The sequence below is a fragment of the Cadophora gregata genome (genome assembly GCF_030347475.1).
Source record: "Cadophora gregata isolate MNR1 chromosome Unknown scaffold_16, whole genome shotgun sequence".
In the NCBI taxonomy this organism is placed as follows: domain Eukaryota; kingdom Fungi; phylum Ascomycota; class Leotiomycetes; order Helotiales; family Ploettnerulaceae; genus Cadophora; species Cadophora gregata.
Window position 1 is genome coordinate 1,155,139 of NW_026695939.1, and position 21,333 is coordinate 1,176,471.

Here is a 21,333-nt window from a genome sequence, read left to right on the forward strand (position 1 = left end):
CCTTTGACCAGCAGGCGCTTTGCAATTTCGGCTTGCTCTTTGCACCACCTCACCGACCAGTCCAACATTGACTGATAGAACCGCCGAACTTTATAGACAGTAACTCCCCGAGAAGCTGGAGAAGATACAGAGAAAGCAGAGCCCAGCTGCCATTCCGCGACTGAATTCTTCCGCACTCCACAAATTCCAGACTCTATCACGATGGCTTCAGCTACAGGAATCCCTGAGACCACTTTGATCCCACACGAGGGGACGGGAGAAGACGAGCCTCTTCTAGGAAGAGCTGGAGATGTCGCACAGCCAGAAGGAAAGCCCATCTACTACAATTTGATCATCGGTATATCCTCTCCCAGTTGTCCCCCTCCAAGCAAAACCTTGCTAAATTCTCTTTAGGCACAGCAGTCATCGCGCAAGCTGGCATCGTCCTCCTCACAGCTTCCGTCTGGGCCAGCGTCTTCCTCAAACCGCTCATCCTCTTCTCCGCCCACCCTCTCCTCAACTCCGGCGGTCTCCTCATCCTCACTCAATCCATCCTCCTCCTCCAACCAACCCACACCCCCGAGCAGAAACGCAAAGGCACAGTCTCGCATTTCATCCTTAACAACCTCGCGCTTGATGCTCTAGTCGCTGGACTTATTGTCATCGAGTACAACAAGATTTCGCACAACGGCACGCATTTCGAATCTCCTCACGCCATTCTAGGACTTATTACTTATATCCTGCTTGGTATTCAAGCTCTGGTCGGATTCACTGCCTATTATGTGCCAAGCTTGTATGGGAGTGTCGATAAGGCGAAGTCATTGTATAAGTGGCACCGACTGAGTGGTTATTTGGTCCTTACCCTATTGTTGGCCACGGTGGCTGCCGCTACCCAGACTGACTACAATAAGAATGTCCTTGACATAAAATTATGGGCGATCCTGATCTCGGCTGCTTTGGTGTTGATTGGTGTATTGCCCAGGATCAAGAAGCAGAAGCTTGGACTGTCGGGAACGATTAAACCCAGTGGTGCTTTTGGCCAGTAAATCTGTGGTAAGAGGATGTAGATGCGAGAGACAGTTGTCGAGAATTACTTGTGAAAGACAAGAAGACGTGGGTGTGAGATGGTTATGTGGGGAATTGGAAGTTAGAGCTGAGTTTGCAGCTTTTGGAAACTACATTTATTGCCAATTATATTGGGAACACGCATCGAACAGGCGTTATGAGCAACTTGGTAATGAATCAGCGGTGCATTTGGACTTTGAATATGATATAAATATCGACTTTACCCTTTTCCTTTCTGTTCGATACTGTTCTCCTCTTGTTCATAATGCCTTTCTTTTCCAAGCGCCATGAATTAGGTATTCATTTGGTCTTCAAGATCCTTCTTGGCCCCGTAAGCAGTTTCCAGTCATGTTTCCCTGATGGATGCATCTGAACTCGGGCAAGGGGTTCTCCCTCTCTTGTATTGATTGAATATGTATGCGGACTTGTATTCTTGAGTCATCTGCTCACCTCAGTGCTGTCGTTATCAAGTATATTCAAATATGTGGCGATTGATTGTTGGATTTGAATTCACAATCTGGAAGAATCTCCACTGGGCTCTTGACTCTTCAAGGTGCTTTCCTCATTTGCCTTAATTATACCTGCCTTTTTATCCTTGATCACTGAATAGGGAACTTTCCTTTTTCAACATCTCCAACTTTTTTTACAACTTAGCAAATCATACCATTGTCAGACACCGTCAGCCGATTCCTTTCTGTCCTCGTGGTTCAAGTCCAAAATCTTCCGGCTCGTTATTTACATTCCCTCGCTTGGCTCAAGCAGGCCGCTCTTCCCCACATTGAAATATCTGAACCTAATCAAGCTTCTCAACAACAGCGTCTCAAGTCTAAACATTTCTGCATACACAACGACGTGTCTGGGTAGTGGGCCAGGATACCGAGCTTGCCAGACCATCTTCTGCGATTGAACAAACTCGAGTTCAGTGATCGCATCATCAGAGATAGAGGTCGAGCTAATATCAACTTTGGTGCACATTGTGCTCAAGTCCGCCATCCAGACCTGCGCACTCCTCACTGTGACTACCCACCGGTATTCATCAAGAGCTGTCAAGCTGTCCAATTTGAAGATTTCAGACTTGGCTGTTCAGACTCTTCACTACAAATTCAACTGACCTCAGCTCAGGTTCCCTACGATATGACCGACATCGAGTGGACTCCAACAGCCATACACGTCGTAGTCAATATCTCCATCACACTTCACACAAAGTCGATCTTATCAATTAGATTGCAACATAACCAGGACTCAGAACATCAACTTCCAGCAGCAAGCCAAATATTTGATTATCATCTTCTAAGATGTTGATTCTCAGCACTCAGCTAGTCAATGGAAAGGGTGAGCATATCATCAGGCCTTCACGTCCCAGTAACCAAGCATCGGCCACAATCCTCGCTGGCGTCTCGGAACGGTCAAAGTCCAAGGGTGTCCCTAATCCAGCCAGGTTCATTAAGTTTCATCAATTCCAAAAGTTCCCTCCCGAAATACGCCTCAAAATATGGCGCTGTACGATGCGAACACGAGTCATCCGCGCAGAATACCAGAATATTGAGAGTGAATTGGTCCATGCGGATATGAGATTGTCCAGATATGCTCTCGATGCTGGTGTTGTCCCAGTTGGCCTCCGAGTTTGCTCCGAGTCCCGTCAAGAGACCAAGAAGCATTACACCTTGATCAAGTCTATGCTGCCCGTCAAACCTTTGGAGAAAGACGGTGAGAGACTTCCTCCTGGATGCGACCCCCCAAAACTTCCAAAGTGGCTCGAAGCGCAAATCTGGGTCAACGTCAATATGGACGTCTTCTACTTCGTCAATTTCCCCTCGACCAATGAATTTCTCAGCTACTTTCGGCGAATCTCAAAACCTTCAATTGGTGGTCTACCCCTTACGGCTCCAATCAAGCACATTGCCCTGGTAGGAATCGATACCCAGCGCTTCCGGACTTCGGGTCGCACTGATCTGTTCTATTCACTGTGCATGGAACATACTCGGCTAGAAACAATCAATATTGTAATGGACAATAGCAAGTATAGGGTAGATCCTAAGCCAGAAAGCTACTCCTTGTGGAAGTTGACACCATTGGGCGATGATGCTAGGGGTGGTGGGCAACATGGAAGTAGAGAAGTTAGAGAACACGTCATCGACATCTTCAGGGGGTTCTGGGAGGGCAAAAAGACCGTGAAGGAGTATCAAAAGTGGATGGCTTGGAAGGAACTCAACAGAGATTGGAAGCCTCCGAAGGTGTTTCTGAAGAGCATTGCCAAGCTCCAGAGATCAAAGACTCCTAGGTTGAAGAAGAAAGTTGTGATTGAAGAGTTTGAGACCGAGGACGAAGCTGACAAGAGTCACAGCCGAGCTGGAGCATGATTTCTCAGGCTGCCATCTGGTATGATACTGATTGGTGACTCTCTACGCTTGAAGCTCAAATGTCATTTTCAAGTCTCAGTGGCGCGTGGGTGGCGATTTTGGTGAGAACCACTTCTGTATTTCCTACCCATCTCTAACCATTGCTCACCTAGCTCCGATGCTGCTCAGGCTGAAAAGTGTGGACTGGATCATCTACAGTGAGATTTCCGGTCATATGTGGTGGACATTTACAAGAACTGGGTTATTTCTTGCTTCACTAACTGGTCTTCGTGACCGTACCATTTATCTGAGGAGATTCGAAGTGCTTTCTGGTTCATCATATTCGCACACAGGTTGCTGCTTTTGCTTGCTTCTATCAGGAATTCTATATTCTACGCGAGAACGTTCACTTACTACTCAAGCCTTGCGTATTCAAAATTGAAATAGCGTTGCATTTCGCAATGCTGCAACGCCATGCAGGGTGCCTAAAGGGCAGCATTAGCCGGCTAAGACGACGAACTTGCTTATCTCAAAAGCATTGTTTTTGTGCTCTTGACTTTCCATTTTGTGAAGCGATACGTGAGTGATACGTACTAATCTTTTGCTCTAGCTTGGCATTCCAGACAAGTCATACCTGAGCCCTTCCCATTGAACGATCAAACTCTCAAAACACAAATTTTCAAGCCAAAGCTTTCCTATGGCCTGTTCCCCTCTCAAGCTTTCATCTCAAGTACCGTATGCAATTGCTACACGCTACCATACACAAAGCAGCAGAGCTACCCTGCAACCTTACACTACGTCCTATCTTCCTTTCTCACCTTCCCCCTTCATCCACGCACTCATATCCCATACGGGAACCCCGCTCAGTCCCCAGGGTGAATCCAGTACCGTAAGCATAATGGCGGAGAGTAAATGCCAGCATTCAACTCACATAAGACAAGGGTACGGCGGGTAAATTTCCTCTACCCGGTGCAGCACACGAATTAAGTTCAAGCTGATAGCCGGAACATGGAGAAAATCATCTATTTGGAAGGCAGCGGGTAGTCAATGATAAAAGGCCGATTTGAAGCTGGACGGTTTGAGCTTTTTCGGCTATGAGCCATCGCTGATTCTTTGACAGATTAGCCGGAGCCTCACCGTCTTGCTGTAGCTGCATTTAGAGAACGGCTGATCCTTTGATGGGACTACGGTTGCTGCTATATGCTCGGTTATGTGTGCGGGACCTCCTAATCGTTCATACATAAAGAGCGGCATCATACAGCCAAGAAAAGAGTTACACTGAGTTTAACACCACCTTAAGAGAATAAAAATCTTCATATAAGTAAGTGTGTTCGTGCCCTATTGTCGAAGGGACCCTCACGTTGCCGAACTTGTCGTCACCCTGGTCAGATATAGATCAATTCCTGCTGATATGACGTTAGAAGCTGACAAGGCCATTTGACAGAAGTATGTTGAATCTGGATCGTCGAAACCTCGACTAGATCAGATATTGGCCCAGCGGCAAAAAACAGATCCTTCATGGCAGGATCCTTATGAAATCCAATCCAGTACAACTTTCCAACTGCCCCGTAAGCGACATCCTGTGAGCGAATGGTGATGACCATACACCACATCGATCGATACTCAATCGATATTGCCAATTTCCAGTTTGTCTTGTTGTAGTCCGGTCAAAGAGCGAAAACTCCACGATAACTTCCTCGTCCAGACTGGCATTTTGAGCAATCTGTAGACACGAATGCGCGAAAAGGCGCCAAAAGACATCTGGCATTACTGTGCTACATGGTGAGTGCTTAGTTCTGATTTTTGCTTCATTGCACCCGTACGTCCCTCCTACTATCCTTGGACACGAACACACGATACCACAGGTATCTCACATCTTCACAAGATCCATATTCAGAGAATCGTAGTTCGAAAGGCCATTGCAAGGTGTGAATATCTGCATTTGCTTAGCTCGTTATGCGACTAATTGTCTCAATGCCATTTAACACCGTCCCAGCCCCATGACAGAAGAATTGTTCAAAATCCTGCGAGAGATTAGTAAAGCTTGGGTCACATATCAGTGGAAGTTCGTACTAAGAGGAGTGAAGAACCATCTGTTCTTTCCAGAAGTGTATCTCTCCTCCAAAGCCTTCTTCACAGTCTTCTTCGCGTCCTCCCGCTGAGAAACCTCCTTGAAAGTATCCGCAGTAACAACACCCTTCAATCCCTCCAATTCGAGTGTGTATCTTGTTGGCATCAAGTGGTTGTAGTTGATGACCTTGATGAATGGCTTGACCTTGGATCGCTTGGTTTGACGGGTCTTGGACATGCGGCGGGTGATTTGCTGTGGGTAGCGCTCAATACCGGCGACCAGGGCGTGAGGGTATGGGTGAGACTTGGTTCCAGAATCTTGTGGTTGGATCAAAACAACCTGCAGAGGTTCTCTATCAGTATTGCCTCGTCATATCGAAATTATTCCCTCGATGTTCAATCCCAGGACTTCATATCAACTATCCCTTAATGTCCCCCAGTGCGCTCTCGATTCTGAAAGGTGAAATTTACGGACCTTCTTGCCAGCATATCTGCCGCGGGTGATGATGGCAACACGGCCAACCTTGAGGACTATGCGGCGAGCAAATTAGCATTTGATCCTGTGAGAATTTTGGTGAAGAATTTCGTAGAAAGTGTATCTGGATTGACGCTGGAGAGCGGCGTAATTGCAAGACACCGCCGGCATCAATTCAGGTTCGGATCCGTAAGGATAGAGGACAGAACGCGACTCACACTTCATCTCGACTGTCGTTGGTGTCGATGGTTTGTCGTGTTGTCGCTGTTCAGATTTGATAGAAATTCTAAAAGCCTCTTGAGTGTGGTGCGGCACTCGCTAAGCTAGTTGCATGTGGCTGAAGATTTGTGGCTGTGCGCGCGCCACTTCCCAAAACCGCAGCCGACCACCAAACGAGAAACTACATCAACATTGTCGGCGATTTGGACAACAGAATTTCGAAACCATATCAGTGTCTCTCAGCGGACCATCTTCAAGCTGAATACCATGCGGTCCGGGAAAGGAAATTGATAGAATGTGGATAATGACAAGGAATTACTCCTGTTCCCTCGCTCTCTGCTTACTGTTGAATGGAAGTTCCGGTAGGGCATGGATGAAGTCAATCTTGACTTCGCTATACCGAAGACTGATGAAAGACTATCGACCCTTGGAGGATAGCGGTAATCGACATCATTAAAATGGCACAATCGCCGAGGTCTATGCATCACGATGAAGTCCAAGCTTGAGCTTTCTCCCATTTGACAGCGCAGCATCTCACGGCACTGGCCCGACGTCAACAAGGGAGCCGACTTGCCTCATCATGGTCCGCATTGACGAAATGAGAGGCAGCAAATGGTTCAGCCGGCTCATTGATCCCTGCCAACAAGGCTGTCGTCCAGCTCAACAAGTCCCGGTTCCAAGACCAGGCTTCGCCGAGTCATGTACAAAATCAACTGCTACATAGGTTCACCGTTCATCATAAAACCTATGCTAATCGTCTAAGCATCGGTCAACCATAGCATAAAGATGTGTCAAATATAAGCTTGTTTCGAGGAGAGTTTTACACAATCCGAATAATGGTGAGATCACGTGACAATTCGAAACGTTTATGAGCCGCTTTCGGCAAAGCCTCAAACTCTGTTTGCTTAAGAAAAACAATCGTGCCCAGCAACGTTTCGAACCGCTCAGCTCGAGCCATGCTTGATGTGACCCTTTCCAGGTTTTATCCTTGATCACAAGTGGATGTTTCGCACGATCCATTGAATTGTATTGGTCAGTAACTGATAATCCGGGGAATTGCTCGCATGGCTAGCTGTGAAAGGAGTATAGATCTGTTTCCTCACACCCGGCTAGGAACCGCGAATCTCGTACTCTATCGGTCTCAAATGCTTGCTATTGTTTTGATTTTCATACTCGCATCGGTTCCTTGCGTTGATCCAGAGCTTGTTCTCGCATCAGATCCCTCATTGGATCCATGCCAGTTGCGTGCACAGCCCAGCAGCTCTCCTTCATGTCAACTTGACTTTCGGCACCAGCCATCACGAGAGAAAGGCCTTCAGGAGGCAAGTGCCAACAGTCAGAGGCCTTTCGTAGCCTCTCTTGGCATGTCTCCATCCCTGTCCGCCGCTTTGTCACGGGCCCTGCTGTTTGCTTCACTTAGCCATCAAGATCGCAAAAGGGATCACTTCTATGTAGCCAAGACCGCTCGAAGGAGCAATTCTGGTAGTTAGTGCCGCTCCAAGTTCCCATCTGTGGTTTCCATGTTTCTTTTCCGAAGGCTGGGCATTCACCGTGCTCAAGCCATCCCAAAAAGATGTTGACATGGGAGAAAATATGTATAAGTAGATTGCAGCCTACCGACAATATCTGTTATTCCCATCATCGCATTTCACTTCTTCACTCAGCTATCATTCAATCTTTCTGATCTTATTTCATTCTTTATAATACTGAAGACTTTTGCTGGCCACTAGTCTTTCCACAGTTCAAGATGCTTTTCAAATCTATCATCATGGCCATGGCCGCCGCTGAGCTCGTTGCTGGCCACGGAGCAATTATTAAGGCAGTAGGAGATCAGGGTGGAGAAGGCATGGCCCTTGGTAGTAAGTTAACCTTTTCTATCAGTCAGTAGTCTGTATTCCAAGAGATTGCTAATAGTTCACCGTAGTTGACCCCTCCACTCCTCGTGATGGTTCCAACCGCAACCCTTTCCAGCAGGACTCCACCCGCTTCAAGAATGCTGCGGCCGATCAATGTGGAGAGACTCTGGGAGGCGGAACCAATGATCCAGCCACACAAGTCCCAGCTCAGCTTGCTGCCAATGGTGGAAACATGCCACAGATCTCTCCAGGCGGGGCGGTCATGATGACTCTTCATCAAGTCAACGGTGATGGTGCTGGACCATATGACTGCATGATTGACAGCACTGGCACTGGAACTCAGTGGACCAATATGCAAGTTGCCACCAACGTTCCTGGCGAAAACTCAAGAAGCAGAGCAAGGGCCACTGATTTCGTGAGTATCACACTTACAGTAACAAACAAAGGGTCTTGTCTAACTGGATATCTAGCCACTGACTGCCAAGGTTGCCGCTGATCAGACCTGTACCGGGTCTGTCGCTGGCATGGAAGGTGTCTGTATGGTCAAATGCCAAAACGCAGCCAGTGAGTACGCCCGGCAATGCCCATAAATATGTAAATCTGACCCCATAATAGGAGCCGGTCCTTTCGGAGGTTGTGTTCCAGTCCAGATGGCTGGTGCCAACGCCACTGCTGCCGCGAAGAAGGCGCGTTCCGAGAGGACACAGCTTTTCCGCGCATAGGGTGGTTCCTCTGTCTGTCAGAAGCCTTGTCGCTGGCTGAGTCGAGGCTTGGATAATGTTTTGATTAGGATTTGCATCATTCTTTTAGCGATTTTGGCAAGGAAGGGAGCATCGTTCATTCAGCCGGTCCTTACGTTTCAAGCCTTGATATCAATAGTATTGCGTATTTCAACTTTAGATTGTCCCCAGTGCTGTGTGTGTACCCTGAATAATACAAAAGTCAAATCTTCCATAAGAGCCACTCGCTTCTTTCGTGACGTTCAATTAGACAAGCGAATTGAGGAAAGTATTTTTAGTTTTGGGTCCAAATTACCCCGCAAGCAAGTTTATGATGTCAGATGAACTACTGGTATTCCACTAGTCTTGTGTCACCAGGATCCTCCTGTTTTTAGATGTTTTGGATGGTTTGATTCAAAACGAGACTATTGACGAGACCATTGCCAGACAAAGAACGAGACCTCCTAATAGCAACGTCCAAGAAACCAACGACAAGTCTGTAAAGCCCTGTTTCGAGAGGTCCCGGATCTGGCCTGATATTTTTTGAGATAAAACGATCAGAGAATTAGAAGGATTGCCAAGATCACGAATGCCCTTAAAGTACTGCATATAGCCTTCAAGTATATCACGTGACTAACTCCCCTGAGAAAGGCTTGTAGTCTCCGAGCGCGCTAGCGGGGAGGATCACCGAGCATGTAGCTGTGTTGCCCATTGAAAAGGAGGGCGACGTTCACTGTACTAAGAGAGATATTTCCGGGATTTTTTCTCGTGGAGATGTCCGAGCAAGGGAGCCGCAGTTGCAGGCGGAGGAGATTCCGGCAAGGTGCGACTATTTAAGGTTAGCTAGGGTACGTAAGCACGAAAGCGGGTCACGTCGTCGAGTCGCCGCGAAGTAAACAAAAATGTAAACAGACCAACGCTGGCTCCATACAACATCAGTTCCGAGAACGACATCAACCCTTGCACTTCGCAGTCCATACATGTTCCACCTCCAGCATAAGTTCTTTGTCACTTCAAGCCTTTTTACTCTGCATTTCCTAAATATCTTGTGAGGTCTGAGGTACCTCGACGTTATTACACGTCCGCATTCCACGCTGCATTCCACACCTCGAGCTGCAGCCATGCCTTCCATAGAAAGATCAACCTCGCGGGATAGCGATAGGCATCTGAGACATCAGCATTCTGCTTCATCAGATTGCGGAAGAGCTGTAGTTCCTATGTAAAATATTCTCCTAAAAGCGTTTACCAGGATGCTGACTTTGTTCTTTCCAGGTGGGACAGCTCCGATCCAGAACGCGCACCTCCTCCACTACCTATGAACCCCTCCTCACCTGCTGCTACTTCGCGACCAAACACTTCGACCGCAATCCAATCTGCACACCTTGCCCTTACTGAGAAGGCCAGGGAAAGCGGCTATGTGACGAACTCTCCAGTAAAAAGAATAGACACATCTCCTGAGCGGTCTCTAATCAAGGGAGCCGCTCACAAGCGCATGCAGTCGTTGCAAACAGGCAACGTGAGGGATCTAAGCAGTTTATTGGAGGGCGGTTCAACATTTAATACACCGCGATCACCAGAGAAGAGTGCTGGACGTCCAGCAACTCCACACACAAATAAGGATTTTGTTCTGGAGCCAAGATCTCCGGAAAAGTCCCCAGACAAATCACCCGAGAAAGAATCAAGTAGATCAGCCACACCAACTCCCGGGCGAGAAACCCCGAATAGAGAACTCACGGTTCGACCGTCTTTAAGAAGACCACCACAAAGTATTCTCGGGGAAAACACTCCCCCACAATCGGCTACCATGCTTGCTCTACAAAATATGGCAACCAGAGAGGTAGGGACCCCTCTATCAAATATTACGAATGGCTCAACCGCGCTGGTTCGCACGCCACAAACCTTCGACGCAATCTCGAACCAGATCCTGAGCCTCACCAGCATTTGTACAAGTCTGCAAAGAGAAATGGCCCAGCTTAGCAGAAGAAGTAAGGATAACGCTACCGATCTCGTGAGTCTGAAGGAGGCAACAAACGCTCGTGACGAGGATATCCGGAAGAGCCTCCGCGAGCTCGTCATCAACTTGTCAGAGTCTAGTTCTCGGGCTTCCAGTACCATATATCCGCCTACTGCTCTTTACCTCGACAACAAAGCTCATAACTCGCCCGGCTCGAGGGCAGTAAAGCCGTTCTCCCTACCTCGTATACCAAGTCCAACTAGCTTTGCCGCATCTTTAGACAGGGAGTCAACCACCAGCGCATCTACTTATAACCACGATGGAGTGGCAAGTATTGCACTGCTGGAAAAGATACTTCGTGAGATGGGTACCAAAGAAGGACAGGAGCTTTTGGTTTCTCGCTTGACAGAGGTCGCCGACATTCTGGCCCGTGACGGAAGTGCTTCGGCCCAAAAGCTAGATACAGTGTTGGACCTCATCAGCAGAAACTCATCTCATCAACTTGTTGCACCGTATGGTGGTGGCTCTGGAGTTAACAAAGCTCGCGGTTTCAGCTTTGATGAGTCCCCTAGACTTGAGTTGGACTTTGAGAATTCTAAGTCTGGCCCAGTGACACAGCGAGTTGGCGCACTCATGGGCTCGACAGGGAATAAAGAGAATATAGGTGCGCCAACATCAGCTCGTGCCTCGGAGATCCTCAATGACGATATCATGAAGATTATCCGAACAATCAAGGACAGTGTTGCTCAGGGAGGGGGACTCACCGCTGAAGTGAAAGCGCTTGTGCGCGAGCTTCGAGGGGAAGTGCTCGGCATGGGTCGCGAAATTGGGCGAAAGCTAGACCAGGAAAGCAGCAAGAATGCCTCCACCACAGACGCAGCATCAGAGCGCGAGCAGATCGCTCGTGTCGTTCAAGATGGATTGGAAGAGCTGAAAGTTCACATGGATGAGATACTCCGAGAACATCGTCGCCAGTCTGCATCTTCTGTGGCCTCACGAAATCCTGTCGACTATCAAGAAATATACAACGCTGTCCGCAGTGCAGTCAACGAGAAGTCGCAGCATCAACGCCACCCGGAGCTTCAAAAGCCAGACATTATTGAAGCTGTCAAGGAAGCATGGGAAAACTACAAGCCTGAGATCGAGCTCCAACAGTTTGGTTTGGAACGCGAGGAGCTCTTGACTGTTCTCAAGGAGGGTATCCAGGAATATGCTCCAAAGGACAACGCACGCGATTTCGAAGGAGCAACTCGCGAAGAGGTCTTCACTGCAGTTGTTGAAGGAATGAAACACTTTTCTCCCCCTCGAGTCGATACTGAGGCTAGCCTTTCACGGGAAGAAATTTTAGATGCTGTTAGGGAGTGCCTGGAGGAATTTGAATTTCCCTCAGCGCCTGCTCCAGAACCTATTGAGACTGGCATTACAAGAGATGATATGCTGGAAGCTGTCAAACAAGGTCTACACTCATTCGAATTTCCAACCAACGCCATGACTTTGAATAGAGATGTTAATGACGGACTAACCCGAGATGATATTCTCGACGCAGTGCGAGAAGTCCTCAATGCATTCAACTTCCCGGTCCAGACTTTTGACACGAACCGAGGGCATGACGAAGGGTTGACTCGCGAGGACATGCTAGATGCTGTGAGGGAAGGTCTCCACACCTTCGACTTCCCCATGAATGGAGAAAAAATCAGCAGAGAAAACGGAGAGAGCTTGACGAAGGATGATCTCCAGAACGCCCTGAAGGAATGTCTTCATAATTTCGATCTTGGCGGAAGTTCATCTGCTCTGACTCGAGACTTTGGTCCAGGACTGACAAGGGACGACGTGTTCGATGCAGTCAAAGCAGGCTTGGGAGAGACTCCTCAGGTGGAGCTGGCGGACCAAATCGTGGATCAGCTAAATGAGATCTTGGAATCTATGAGAACGGAATTCAAAGCTGTCTCAGATGAAGCAAAGCAGAATGTTGCAGCTCATGGAAGAGACACAGAACAACTCCTGGATGCCACAAAGGATGGCTTTGAAAAGCTCCGAAGCGACATCGAGACCTATGTCGATCGAGCGGCAGACATCAATGAGAAGGATGAGCTATTGGACAGAATGCGAACTAGCTTCGACTCTCTTCGAATGGAAGTGGAAGCTCTTTCCTCACAAGGGCCGGGGGATTCTCTCCGTGTGGTCCAAAGTGAGTTGGAGAATCTGCGCGAGACGATGTCTACGTCTTTGGTCCGTGGTAGCACGGGCGCTGATAAGGATGAGATTCTTGATGCTCTGAAGGCAGGCCTCGATGGCTTGCGCGCTGATATTGAGCGCCCGAAAGATAGCGGTGAGAGCATTCTCTCTGGGACGGGCGAGATTCTGGATGCTCTTCATGATGGTTTGGCCGGCCTGAGGGGCGACGTCGAAAAGATTGCAAATGATCTCAACAAGCCAGTAGATATGACAGTCAACTATGAGATTTTGGATACCCTGAAACTCGGACTTGAAGGTGTTCGCGCCGATATCGATCGGCTGAGAGAGAGTGGGCATGGAGAGCATGCTGTTGCGGAGATCAACAGCGGCGCTGTGATAACTGCGGAGAGCTTGAAGAGGAACGACATTGAGAACCTCGAAGTTCTGATCACCCAGCTCCGTATCAAGGTCGAAGCGCTCGAATCTATGCCACCTCCCCCAACTCAGCCAGTATCAGGAAATTTGTCCAAGGAGGATCTCCAGACCGTCGAAGAGATGCTACGGAATGTGCAGGAATCAGTCGCTGGGCTGTCTTCACGGGAAAGATCCATCGACAAAGATAGTGTGAAGAAGGAAGACGTGGAAGCCATTGAAACCCTCCTGCGGAACACCAAGGCGGTAATTGATGATATGGATCCTGAACAGGCTGCTAAGAAGGACCATATCGATGCTGTCGAGTTATTGGCCACTGAGACTCGGGATGGCGTTCATGAACTAGCCACACATTTAGAAGATGTCACAAAGCGAGACGATATCAACATTATAGAGGGTCTCGTTCGCGACGTTCTGGGAGGCCTAGAGGAGATGAAAGATAGGGCAGCGAAGGAATCCGAGGATGTCGAAAAGGTTACCAAGACTGATGTGGAAGCTGTTGAGGCCGTGTGCCTCGACGTTAAGACAGCGATCGAGCAGATCGTGGCGTCTGATATTGCTGCGTTGGCCTCAAAAACAGACCTGAAGAATCTTGAAGAGTTGGTCAAGGAGTTCAAGGGCCGCATCGAGCTTCACGAAGGAAATAATGCCAAAGCGTTCGAAGAAAGACAAGCCGAGACCGTCGGAGTTGGTGAGAGAGTATCTGAAGTCAAGACATTCTTGGAGGAGTTCAAGGATGCTCTAAAGGAGAAGTTGGATGAAAGTGCGTCAAACGTTGAGGCTCTTGGTAAATTGCTCGAGAGTCTGGGAGAAGCTATCGGCCAGAATGAGATCTTTCAAGAAATGTTCGAGACGATGAAGTCGGAATTTGAGAAATCCAATGCGGGAGTAGTCGGCTCAAAACTCGAGTCTGATGAGAAGTTTCAACAAACATGGGACAAATTCGACTTGAAACTTGATGAGAAGTTCAACGAGCTCATGACTAAGTACGACGATGCTCAACTTGCGGCAGAAGCCCAGGCAAAGCTGGGGGATGATAGGAATGCAACCAGTGAGGCAGCAGTGCTGAGTACGAAAGTAGTGGCCGAGGAGCTCAAGTTGTTGATCGACACTCTTGGCCCAACCCTAACTGAATCAGTTGAAAAGATGGACGAGGCATCGAAGACAGTATTCAACAGGGTGGAAGACACTTTCACACGGGTTGAGGAAACACACGCTGATGCGAAGGCTGAACACCAACTCACCCGAGAGCAGGTCTACAAGACTCTCAGCGCCATTGATGGTATTCAGGTCCAAGCAGGCGAGTATCATCCCAAGATACTCGACTCCATCAAAGACGTTCTCCTCATTGTGGGCCAACACTACGAGCACTCCAAGACCGCCACTGTCACTATCCAAGAAAAGATTGCTGAACGACCTGCACCCCCGGAAACGCCACTTCTGCCCGAAGTACCACCCCAGGAGAAGTACGATGATACGCCTGTCCATGAAAAACTCGACAAATTGGTTGATCATATGCATGTCGCTGGGAAATCTTTTGCTCAGTTGGACACGCTTGACAGGATCCACAAACAAGTGATGGATACAGCCGCCGAGGTATCCGCCTTCGTCTCAGCTCAGACTCAGCGTATCTCTGACGATCACGAGGATAAAGAGAAAGCCGTGGAAGCTGCGACTATCGCTTTGGAGAAGCGTCTGGCACAGAAGGAACATGTTGAAGCAACGGTCGTGGGTCTCCGCGAAGAAGAAGAGCGGTTGAAGGAATCCGTCGCAATATTAAAAGCTGAACAGGATGATTTGGCTCACCGAAAAATGCGCCTATCCGCCGATGTCTCAAGTATGGAAACCGCTTTGAGAATCCGACGAGAGGAGCTTCACGCTATGGAGGCTCGAGCTGAGGGTCTTGAGCGGCGTATCCTAGAGGGTGTTATTGATCATTCTCGGGCTCTCCTCATTTCCAAGTCCAACAAAGGACGTGATGCGATGAGTCGCAAGCGAGTTCCAAGTCACGCTACTTCGACCACAGGCTCCATCGTTTCCAACGCTACCTCGAGGGCTTCGCAAAGCACCCAAAGCGCTGTCAGTATGGCCATGAGTGGTAATCGTGCCATGGTCAGTGTCCCAATCAGTAATCCAGCCGGTGCATCGCGACGTATCTTATCTCTCAACCAAATCACGCACAACGTCCCCACTGGTGGATTCAAGCGCAGCCACAGTGTCAAGACACCAGGAGGCTCAGGAGCGTTAAGGAAGTCCAGCTGGGGTGGATCACTCAGCCAGAAATACGGAGATCTCAATAAGGAGAATTTGATGCTGAAGGAGAGTGAGGAGGATGATGAGCAGATGAGTGAGGGAGATGTCAGTGACAGTGGAACCATGCGCAGAAGCAGCAGAGGCACTACCGTCATCACGACAACCACAGGAACCGGAATGAGTGAGAGTATTGACGAAGGAACAGAATGGACCGGAAGCATGGATGGAGACGAATACTCAGAGGAAGGCGAGCCTACGGAATCGGGAGTTGTGCTTTACGAAGACGTAGGACAGGTTGCTTGAGGTGATTCTCGTTTTCGATTATTGTTAGTAGATTGAGGAGGTTCCTTTTGAGTTCTTGTATCTAATTTCGCCGTGGGATATCTTTTTTTGGAGAAAAAGTGGCTTTTGTGGATGAGGAACGGGGGAGAGGGAGGAAACACTTCGTGAACTGGGCGTCCTGGCTTTTTATTATGATGACTTGATGAACAGCGTTTTAGCGACAGCAATTGACTTAGAGGAGGACTTTTGTTTACACTTATTTATGGTCTCTGTTGAAGCCTTCTCAAGTGCTAGTGAGGTGAAGCCACCGCAGTGGGCAAACTGTGGAAAGACTCTGTGACAGAATCAACGGTGAGAAGTTTGTTGTATGGATGCATAACACGTGAAATATTTATTTCAAGTTAAGGTACCCGCCTACAGTAAGGTACACCATTATTTTCTAACCAAGATAAGAGTGACCAAGGAGAAGGAATATGCTCCGCACAGCACCTGTTTTAGCGTCGACGCCAACCATCAGTTCACGTGCATCTGATCAGAAAGGCTTGGCATCGCGAGCCTCATCTCTGCCTTCCTCAATATCTGAGCTCCAAAAAGAACTGCGCCAACCAAAACCACCCAAGATGTCAGAACCGATCCCGGAATCTATTCCAACCTCCGCGGACCCACGATCCAAGCGCCCCACCAAGAAACGTGCTCTCTCACCACGCTCTCAAACCGCATCCGCCATAACCACACTCTTCTCGAAACCCGACCAGGAGATCCGCATCCCAGGCTCAACATCTCTCACTTCCCACAGTAATCCCAACGGCGGGCCCCCAGAAATAGTACAGAATGTACAAGGCTCCAGCGCTGGTGCGGGATCCGGAGAGTTCCATGTGTATAAGGCGAGTCGGAGGCGGGAGTATGAGCGGTTGAGGGGGATGGATGAGGAGGTTAGGAAGGAAGAAGAGGGTGCTCAGTGGGAGAGGGAGAAGAAGGAGAGGGAAGAGAGGGATAGGGAGAAGACGAGGAAGAACAGGGAGAAAAGAGAGAGGCTGAAGAGGAAGAAGGGTGGTAATAAAGGCAGTGAGGGAAATGAGCAGGGTGCCGGTACAGGAGGGAAAGTCAAACCGAGAGTCATTATTCGAGAGGGGGCTGAGAGATTGGGCGGAGAGGGTAATGGCGACGAGGAGATGGGTGGCACGGCTGTGGAGGAGGAGAAGGGCGTCATTATCCATGATGACGATTGAAGGCATCCTTCGGCAGCCAAACTTAGATATTCACGAGGTCCGACTTTTTGATGGTAAACCTACTGCTTCTCGTAGGAGCATATGAGAAACAAATTGGTGGTATAGGCATGAAATCCGGACATACATTGGCTCTATGCTATGTTACAATGGTATGCCCGTCACATTATCGTCGCTTTTTAATACACTGACTTTTCAAGACAACGCTATCTATTCTTCCCCAGTTCCTAGCGCACCACCGCCTCCAGCCTGTCTGGCTGCTTTTGCACTGCAGATATCGTCTACTCTCAAAAGCAAGCACGCAGACTATAGAATAGATTAGCATTTTATAATAACCTGAGTAGAGAAGTAACATACCTCGATCGCAGTCTTGATACTTTGCAACTTGACTGCTTCCGGCTCCCAGACACCGTACTCCTTCATGTCAACAAGCTTTCCAGTATCACCGTCGATACCCCACGTGCTTCCACCTTCTGCATGCTTGGCTCTCAGGGCAGTGAGGACTCTGACCGGGCTTGCACCGGCGTTCTGGATGAGTGTTCTTGGGATGACTTCCATAGCTTCCGCAACAGCCTTATATGGCCATTGTTGGACACCCTCGATGCTCTTGGCTAACTGTCCTAATCGAACCGCAACAGCCATCTCGGTTGCACCACCTCCAGGCGACAGTCTTGGATGGAACATGACGTTACGGGCCACAGCCATAGCATCGGCCAAATTCCTGTCAATCTCGTTCAAGATGTCTTTTGAGGGACCTCTGAGGAGGATAGTGCAAGCTTTGGGGTCTTTGCACTTGGTAAGGAAGGTAAAGTACTCGTCACCAATCTTTTCGATCTCAAAGAGTCCGCAGGAAGTTCCGACGTCGGATTCTTGAAGGTCCTCGACTCGGTTGACGATTGTTGCGCCAGTGGCTCGGGCAACTCGGTTGGTATCTGACTTACGAACTCGGCGCAGAGCAGTAACATTGGCCTTCAAAAGATAGTGTTGGGCAAGGTCTGGAAATTAGCAAATGGTCTCTGCGTAGGTGATCATTGACGTAAACTCACCAGAAACTCCCTTCTCGGTGATGACCAGATCAGGCTTGACTGCAAGAATAGCATCACACATGAGCTTCACCTGCTCCTCCTCAATCTGCAGGATCTTGTTCCAGTCCTCCTCCTTGCTAATCTCAATATTGGTCTGAGACTCGCCCTTCTTGTATTCCAGTGTGCAGTCCAGAAGCACAATTCTGGGGTTCTCTATCCGTCTTCTCATCTTGGGATGTGTAATATCCTTGTTGAGCATGACACCATCCAAAACTCTGCTGTCTTCAATCTCTCCACCCGGAACCTTCTCAACTCGTGCATAACGCTTGATATCCACTTCCTTCTTGCCACCACCAACTTCAAAAGTGACTGTGCGAACAGCCTTGAGCGCGAGGTTGCACATCAACTCTGACCACCTAGATACGAACTTGGTACCGATTGAGGAGGAAATCAGCTGGTACATGGCTTTGTCGTCATTGATATCAACTGGGAGGGAGATCTCGTCGATGATTTCGAGGGCGTCTTTCAGAGCGTGCTTGAAGGCGGAAATGATCACAACAGGGTGGATGTTGCGCTCTAATTGTGGCAGAGCTTGGGCAAGAATCTCACCAGCTGGGACATATTAGCCAAAACTCGTGCATGAAGGCCGTATCCATACCAAGAATGATAACAGTAGTGGTTCCATCTCCAACCTCCTCGTCTTGCGTTCTGCTGAGCTCGATCATGCTCTTTGCCGCTGGATGTGAGACCTCGATTTCTCGGAGAATGGCATGTCCGTCATTTGTCAACACAATACCTCCCATAGGATCTAACAACATCTTCAACATTGCCTTTGGTCCTAAACATGATCGGATGATATCTGCGACGCTGTTCTAGGTCAGTTTTGCGGGTTTCTTGGGTTGTCGAGTTTGAGGAGGGGCTACTGGGCTGCCTTACGTTTTGGCAGCCGTGATATTTGAGAGCTGGGCTTTTCTTCCAGTTTGTCTATCACCACTCTGGGTATCTGCAAGGATCCGTCAGTACAGCATACCGGATTTTGAGGGCCTCTTGTAGCTTTAGAAGCTTGTGGAAAGAACGTACTCATAACCACCACTGGAGCCTGCATCTTGGAAGTCTGCTCGAGGTACCTGGAGAGAGGAGTCTGATATTACGTCGGAAACAGGAGAGAGTATGGCAATTCGGAGGGGTTCTTGAGTGACGTTGGCTGTGGATTTGGAGCTCCGGTAAAATTATCCAGCGCGCGTTGAAGTATTTTGAGGATCTCGCGTTGAGCCACAGAAATCGCATGGTCCGTGCGGCGACTCCATGTGCTTGCTGCCTCTACTGCGCTTGTCTTTGGTCTGTGACCGAGAACGAGACCCAGTTAATGTCCTCTTCACCCTTCCTTCCTCGCCAAAATTCGAGTCGGAAACACACGTATACTTTCAAACCATTTCTTAGTTGATTGCGTGCGTCGCTATTGATGTGCACAAGCGCTGCATTGTTCTGAATTTCTGGCTTCATCTTCAGGTCTCTCATACTGGTTATGCTTTCGACGTATTAGTACCTGTAACTGTATATTTTTACTATACTCACTGCGATGAAGTATTTTGTACTGTCTTATCAGTCTTGCTAAAAGGCATACTTTCCAGAATATCTCACGTGTTGGAATGTTGAACAGCTTCTAGCCCTCTCGGATTGACATGGCCGGTGGTATCAACTGCAACAGAGTACGGTACCAAGGGGTGTTTCCATCGGAAAGCTAGATGTCCCTGTCGTCCGGTGACCATATTGCAGGAGTGTGCCAAGGCAGCTATAGCATATTTGTGAATATTTATTTTCGAAAAGGAGGGCTAAGCGAGACCAAAACAACCCCCAAACAATCGAACATATGCAAGAAAACCAGACTTGATCCAAAAATTTGCTATTTATTATCAATCATAACTAATATCTCTCTTCAAAGTCGACAGATACCTCATTGCCCCACCAATAGCTCTCCATGTACCCCTCCAGATTCTTCCTTCTTACGCACTTTCCCTCTCCAGCTGCCACCTCGAACATCCTCATCCATACCCTATCGCAACACACATCAGTCTCCAAAAAGGTTCGGTGACAATCAAAAATCAACAAGGGAAGGAACCATATGAACAACTCATCTCAACTAACCTTATAACCGCAATCTCAAACTCCATCGCCCAAGGCGAACCGTCTAATGGCCTCTTCACCACTTTCAAACTCCTCAAAGTCGTCATTCTATCAAGAAATGATGTAAAATCCCCAAAATCTCCATCAAAGCTAGCACCAACGTTACTAGCCTCTCTAACCCCTCTGACACTTTCATTTTCACCAACTTCTCCATAGAAGTCCAAACCACCAACACCACTACCTCCAACCTCCCGATCAAACCACACCTCTAGCTCCCTCATCTTCTCTCTTGCTTTGGCCAAAACATCCAACGCAACATGTCTTGGTATCAGCGTTTCCTCCGGTGGGCCTCTCGCAAAACTCTCCACGCTACCCAACCTGATCTCCAACCTCCTCAACCGAACACCCCTCTCCACCAAAAACCGCCAGAGACCTTCCAGCGCAAACGTGTTATCGAAAGCCACACTTACTGTTAAGCTTTTCAGAAGATGGAGGTGTGATTTTGTGAGGTGGAAGAATGTGAGTGCTCTCGTGGTGTTGAGAAATGCGAATGCTGGTATTAGGGGGTGATTGTGTTGTGATGAGCCGGGGGATTGGAAGCTGAAGAAGAACGCCGAGACTTCGTAACGGAGTTGTCGGTTTAAGTGTAGTAAGACGGTGAGTGGATTACTACATGGTTTGGAGAAAGGGTGTGAGCCTGATAGGTGAGTGTAAATCAGGCGGCGGATCTCGAGGGGAAGTTTGAGAATGTATGGAGATGGAGTAGATGAGTGAGGGGTGAATTTGATGGTGTTGACTTTGGTGGATAAGAATGCTTTGAGGCGAGTCCAGCGATGTAGAGGTACTTTAGAAGTGCTGGATACCATCCTCATTGCTAACATCAACAGTTAGAGATGAAGACTCCTGGTTGAATGGAGCTGAATGTCTTTGTAGGAACTTCGGATTTAAAGAGGCAGCCGCCATCAAAGCATTGATTCGGCGAGAAATAAATTGTTCAAAAGTTGTGTAATACTGTTCTTCCAACAGCGCTTGATTAATTAAACCCGTGAGTACTGCGTGTTGATGGGTTCGGAGGTTCAGGAATTCTTCTCTCAGCCGCACATCGTATTCAGTCTTGGCAGCTATTTCAGGTCAACCAAT

General features: G+C 48.4%; 8 protein-coding genes across 8 annotated transcripts; 5 read left to right on the top strand and 3 right to left on the bottom strand.

Moving 5' to 3' along the window:
- Positions 1–201: 201 nt before the first annotated feature.
- Positions 202–1,025, top strand: ONS95_005617 (uncharacterized protein; the record flags this gene model as incomplete). Its single annotated transcript, XM_058499037.1, has 2 exons — positions 202–337; positions 394–1,025. 2 exons carry the CDS (start codon positions 202–204, stop codon positions 1,023–1,025), a joined length of 768 nt encoding a protein of 255 aa, XP_058351304.1.
- A 1,314-nt stretch (positions 1,026–2,339) lies between these two features.
- On the top strand, positions 2,340–3,404 carry ONS95_005618 (uncharacterized protein; the record flags this gene model as incomplete). The annotated part of the gene is made up of 1 exon (XM_058499038.1): positions 2,340–3,404. The coding sequence occupies one exon, from the start codon at positions 2,340–2,342 to the stop codon at positions 3,402–3,404; it is 1,065 nt and encodes a 354-aa protein (XP_058351305.1).
- Positions 3,405–5,399: 1,995 nt separating this feature from the next.
- On the bottom strand, positions 5,400–6,153 carry ONS95_005619 (uncharacterized protein; the record flags this gene model as incomplete). The annotated part of the gene is made up of 4 exons (XM_058499039.1): positions 5,400–5,407; positions 5,457–5,793; positions 5,929–5,984; positions 6,147–6,153. The coding sequence occupies 4 exons, from the start codon at positions 6,151–6,153 to the stop codon at positions 5,400–5,402; spliced, it is 408 nt and encodes a 135-aa protein (XP_058351306.1).
- Positions 6,154–7,064: 911 nt separating this feature from the next.
- Positions 7,065–8,940, top strand: ONS95_005620 (uncharacterized protein). Its single transcript, XM_058499040.1, has 5 exons — positions 7,065–7,179; positions 7,261–8,006; positions 8,072–8,418; positions 8,474–8,567; positions 8,619–8,940. The coding sequence occupies exons 2-5, from the start codon at positions 7,895–7,897 to the stop codon at positions 8,723–8,725; spliced, it is 660 nt and encodes a 219-aa protein (XP_058351307.1). The 5' UTR covers positions 7,065–7,179; positions 7,261–7,894; the 3' UTR covers positions 8,726–8,940.
- A 980-nt stretch (positions 8,941–9,920) lies between these two features.
- ONS95_005621 (uncharacterized protein) lies at positions 9,921–16,096 on the top strand. The gene has a single exon (XM_058499041.1). It carries the CDS (start codon positions 10,038–10,040, stop codon positions 15,837–15,839), a length of 5,802 nt encoding a protein of 1,933 aa, XP_058351308.1. The 5' UTR covers positions 9,921–10,037; the 3' UTR covers positions 15,840–16,096.
- On the bottom strand, positions 16,074–19,300 carry CCT3 (T-complex protein 1 subunit gamma). Its single transcript, XM_058499043.1, has 4 exons — positions 18,728–19,300; positions 18,091–18,681; positions 17,402–18,039; positions 16,074–17,350 (listed from the first exon to the last, which is right to left on the bottom strand). The coding sequence occupies exons 1-4, from the start codon at positions 18,894–18,896 to the stop codon at positions 17,255–17,257; spliced, it is 1,494 nt and encodes a 497-aa protein (XP_058351309.1). The 5' UTR covers positions 18,897–19,300; the 3' UTR covers positions 16,074–17,254.
- Positions 16,439–17,047, top strand: ONS95_005622 (uncharacterized protein; the record flags this gene model as incomplete). Its single annotated transcript, XM_058499042.1, has 1 exon — positions 16,439–17,047. The coding sequence occupies one exon, from the start codon at positions 16,439–16,441 to the stop codon at positions 17,045–17,047; it is 609 nt and encodes a 202-aa protein (XP_058351310.1).
- Positions 19,301–19,992: 692 nt separating the features above from the next.
- Positions 19,993–21,065, bottom strand: ONS95_005624 (uncharacterized protein; the record flags this gene model as incomplete). Its single annotated transcript, XM_058499044.1, has 2 exons — positions 19,993–20,122; positions 20,215–21,065. The coding sequence occupies 2 exons, from the start codon at positions 21,063–21,065 to the stop codon at positions 19,993–19,995; spliced, it is 981 nt and encodes a 326-aa protein (XP_058351311.1).
- Between the last annotated feature and the right edge of the window lie 268 nt (positions 21,066–21,333).

Excerpts from the sequence above, each read along its gene's own strand:
- ONS95_005620 (XM_058499040.1), top strand. The coding sequence starts at position 7,895 with ATGCTTTTCAAATCTATCATCATGGCCATGGCCGCCGCTGAGCTCGTT. Across the intron at positions 8,007-8,071 it reads AGAAGGCATGGCCCTTGGTA|TTGACCCCTCCACTCCTCGT; the intron begins GTAAGTTAACCT and ends AGTTCACCGTAG. Across the intron at positions 8,568-8,618 it reads CAAATGCCAAAACGCAGCCA|GAGCCGGTCCTTTCGGAGGT; the intron begins GTGAGTACGCCC and ends ACCCCATAATAG.
- ONS95_005621 (XM_058499041.1), top strand. The coding sequence starts at position 10,038 with ATGAACCCCTCCTCACCTGCTGCTACTTCGCGACCAAACACTTCGACC.
- CCT3 (XM_058499043.1), bottom strand. The coding sequence starts at position 18,896 with ATGTTGAAGATGTTGTTAGATCCTATGGGAGGTATTGTGTTGACAAAT. Across the intron at positions 18,682-18,727 it reads CACTACTGTTATCATTCTTG|CTGGTGAGATTCTTGCCCAA; the intron begins GTATGGATACGG and ends AATATGTCCCAG. Across the intron at positions 17,351-17,401 it reads GTATCAAGACTGCGATCGAG|TCTGCGTGCTTGCTTTTGAG; the intron begins GTATGTTACTTC and ends TCTATTCTATAG.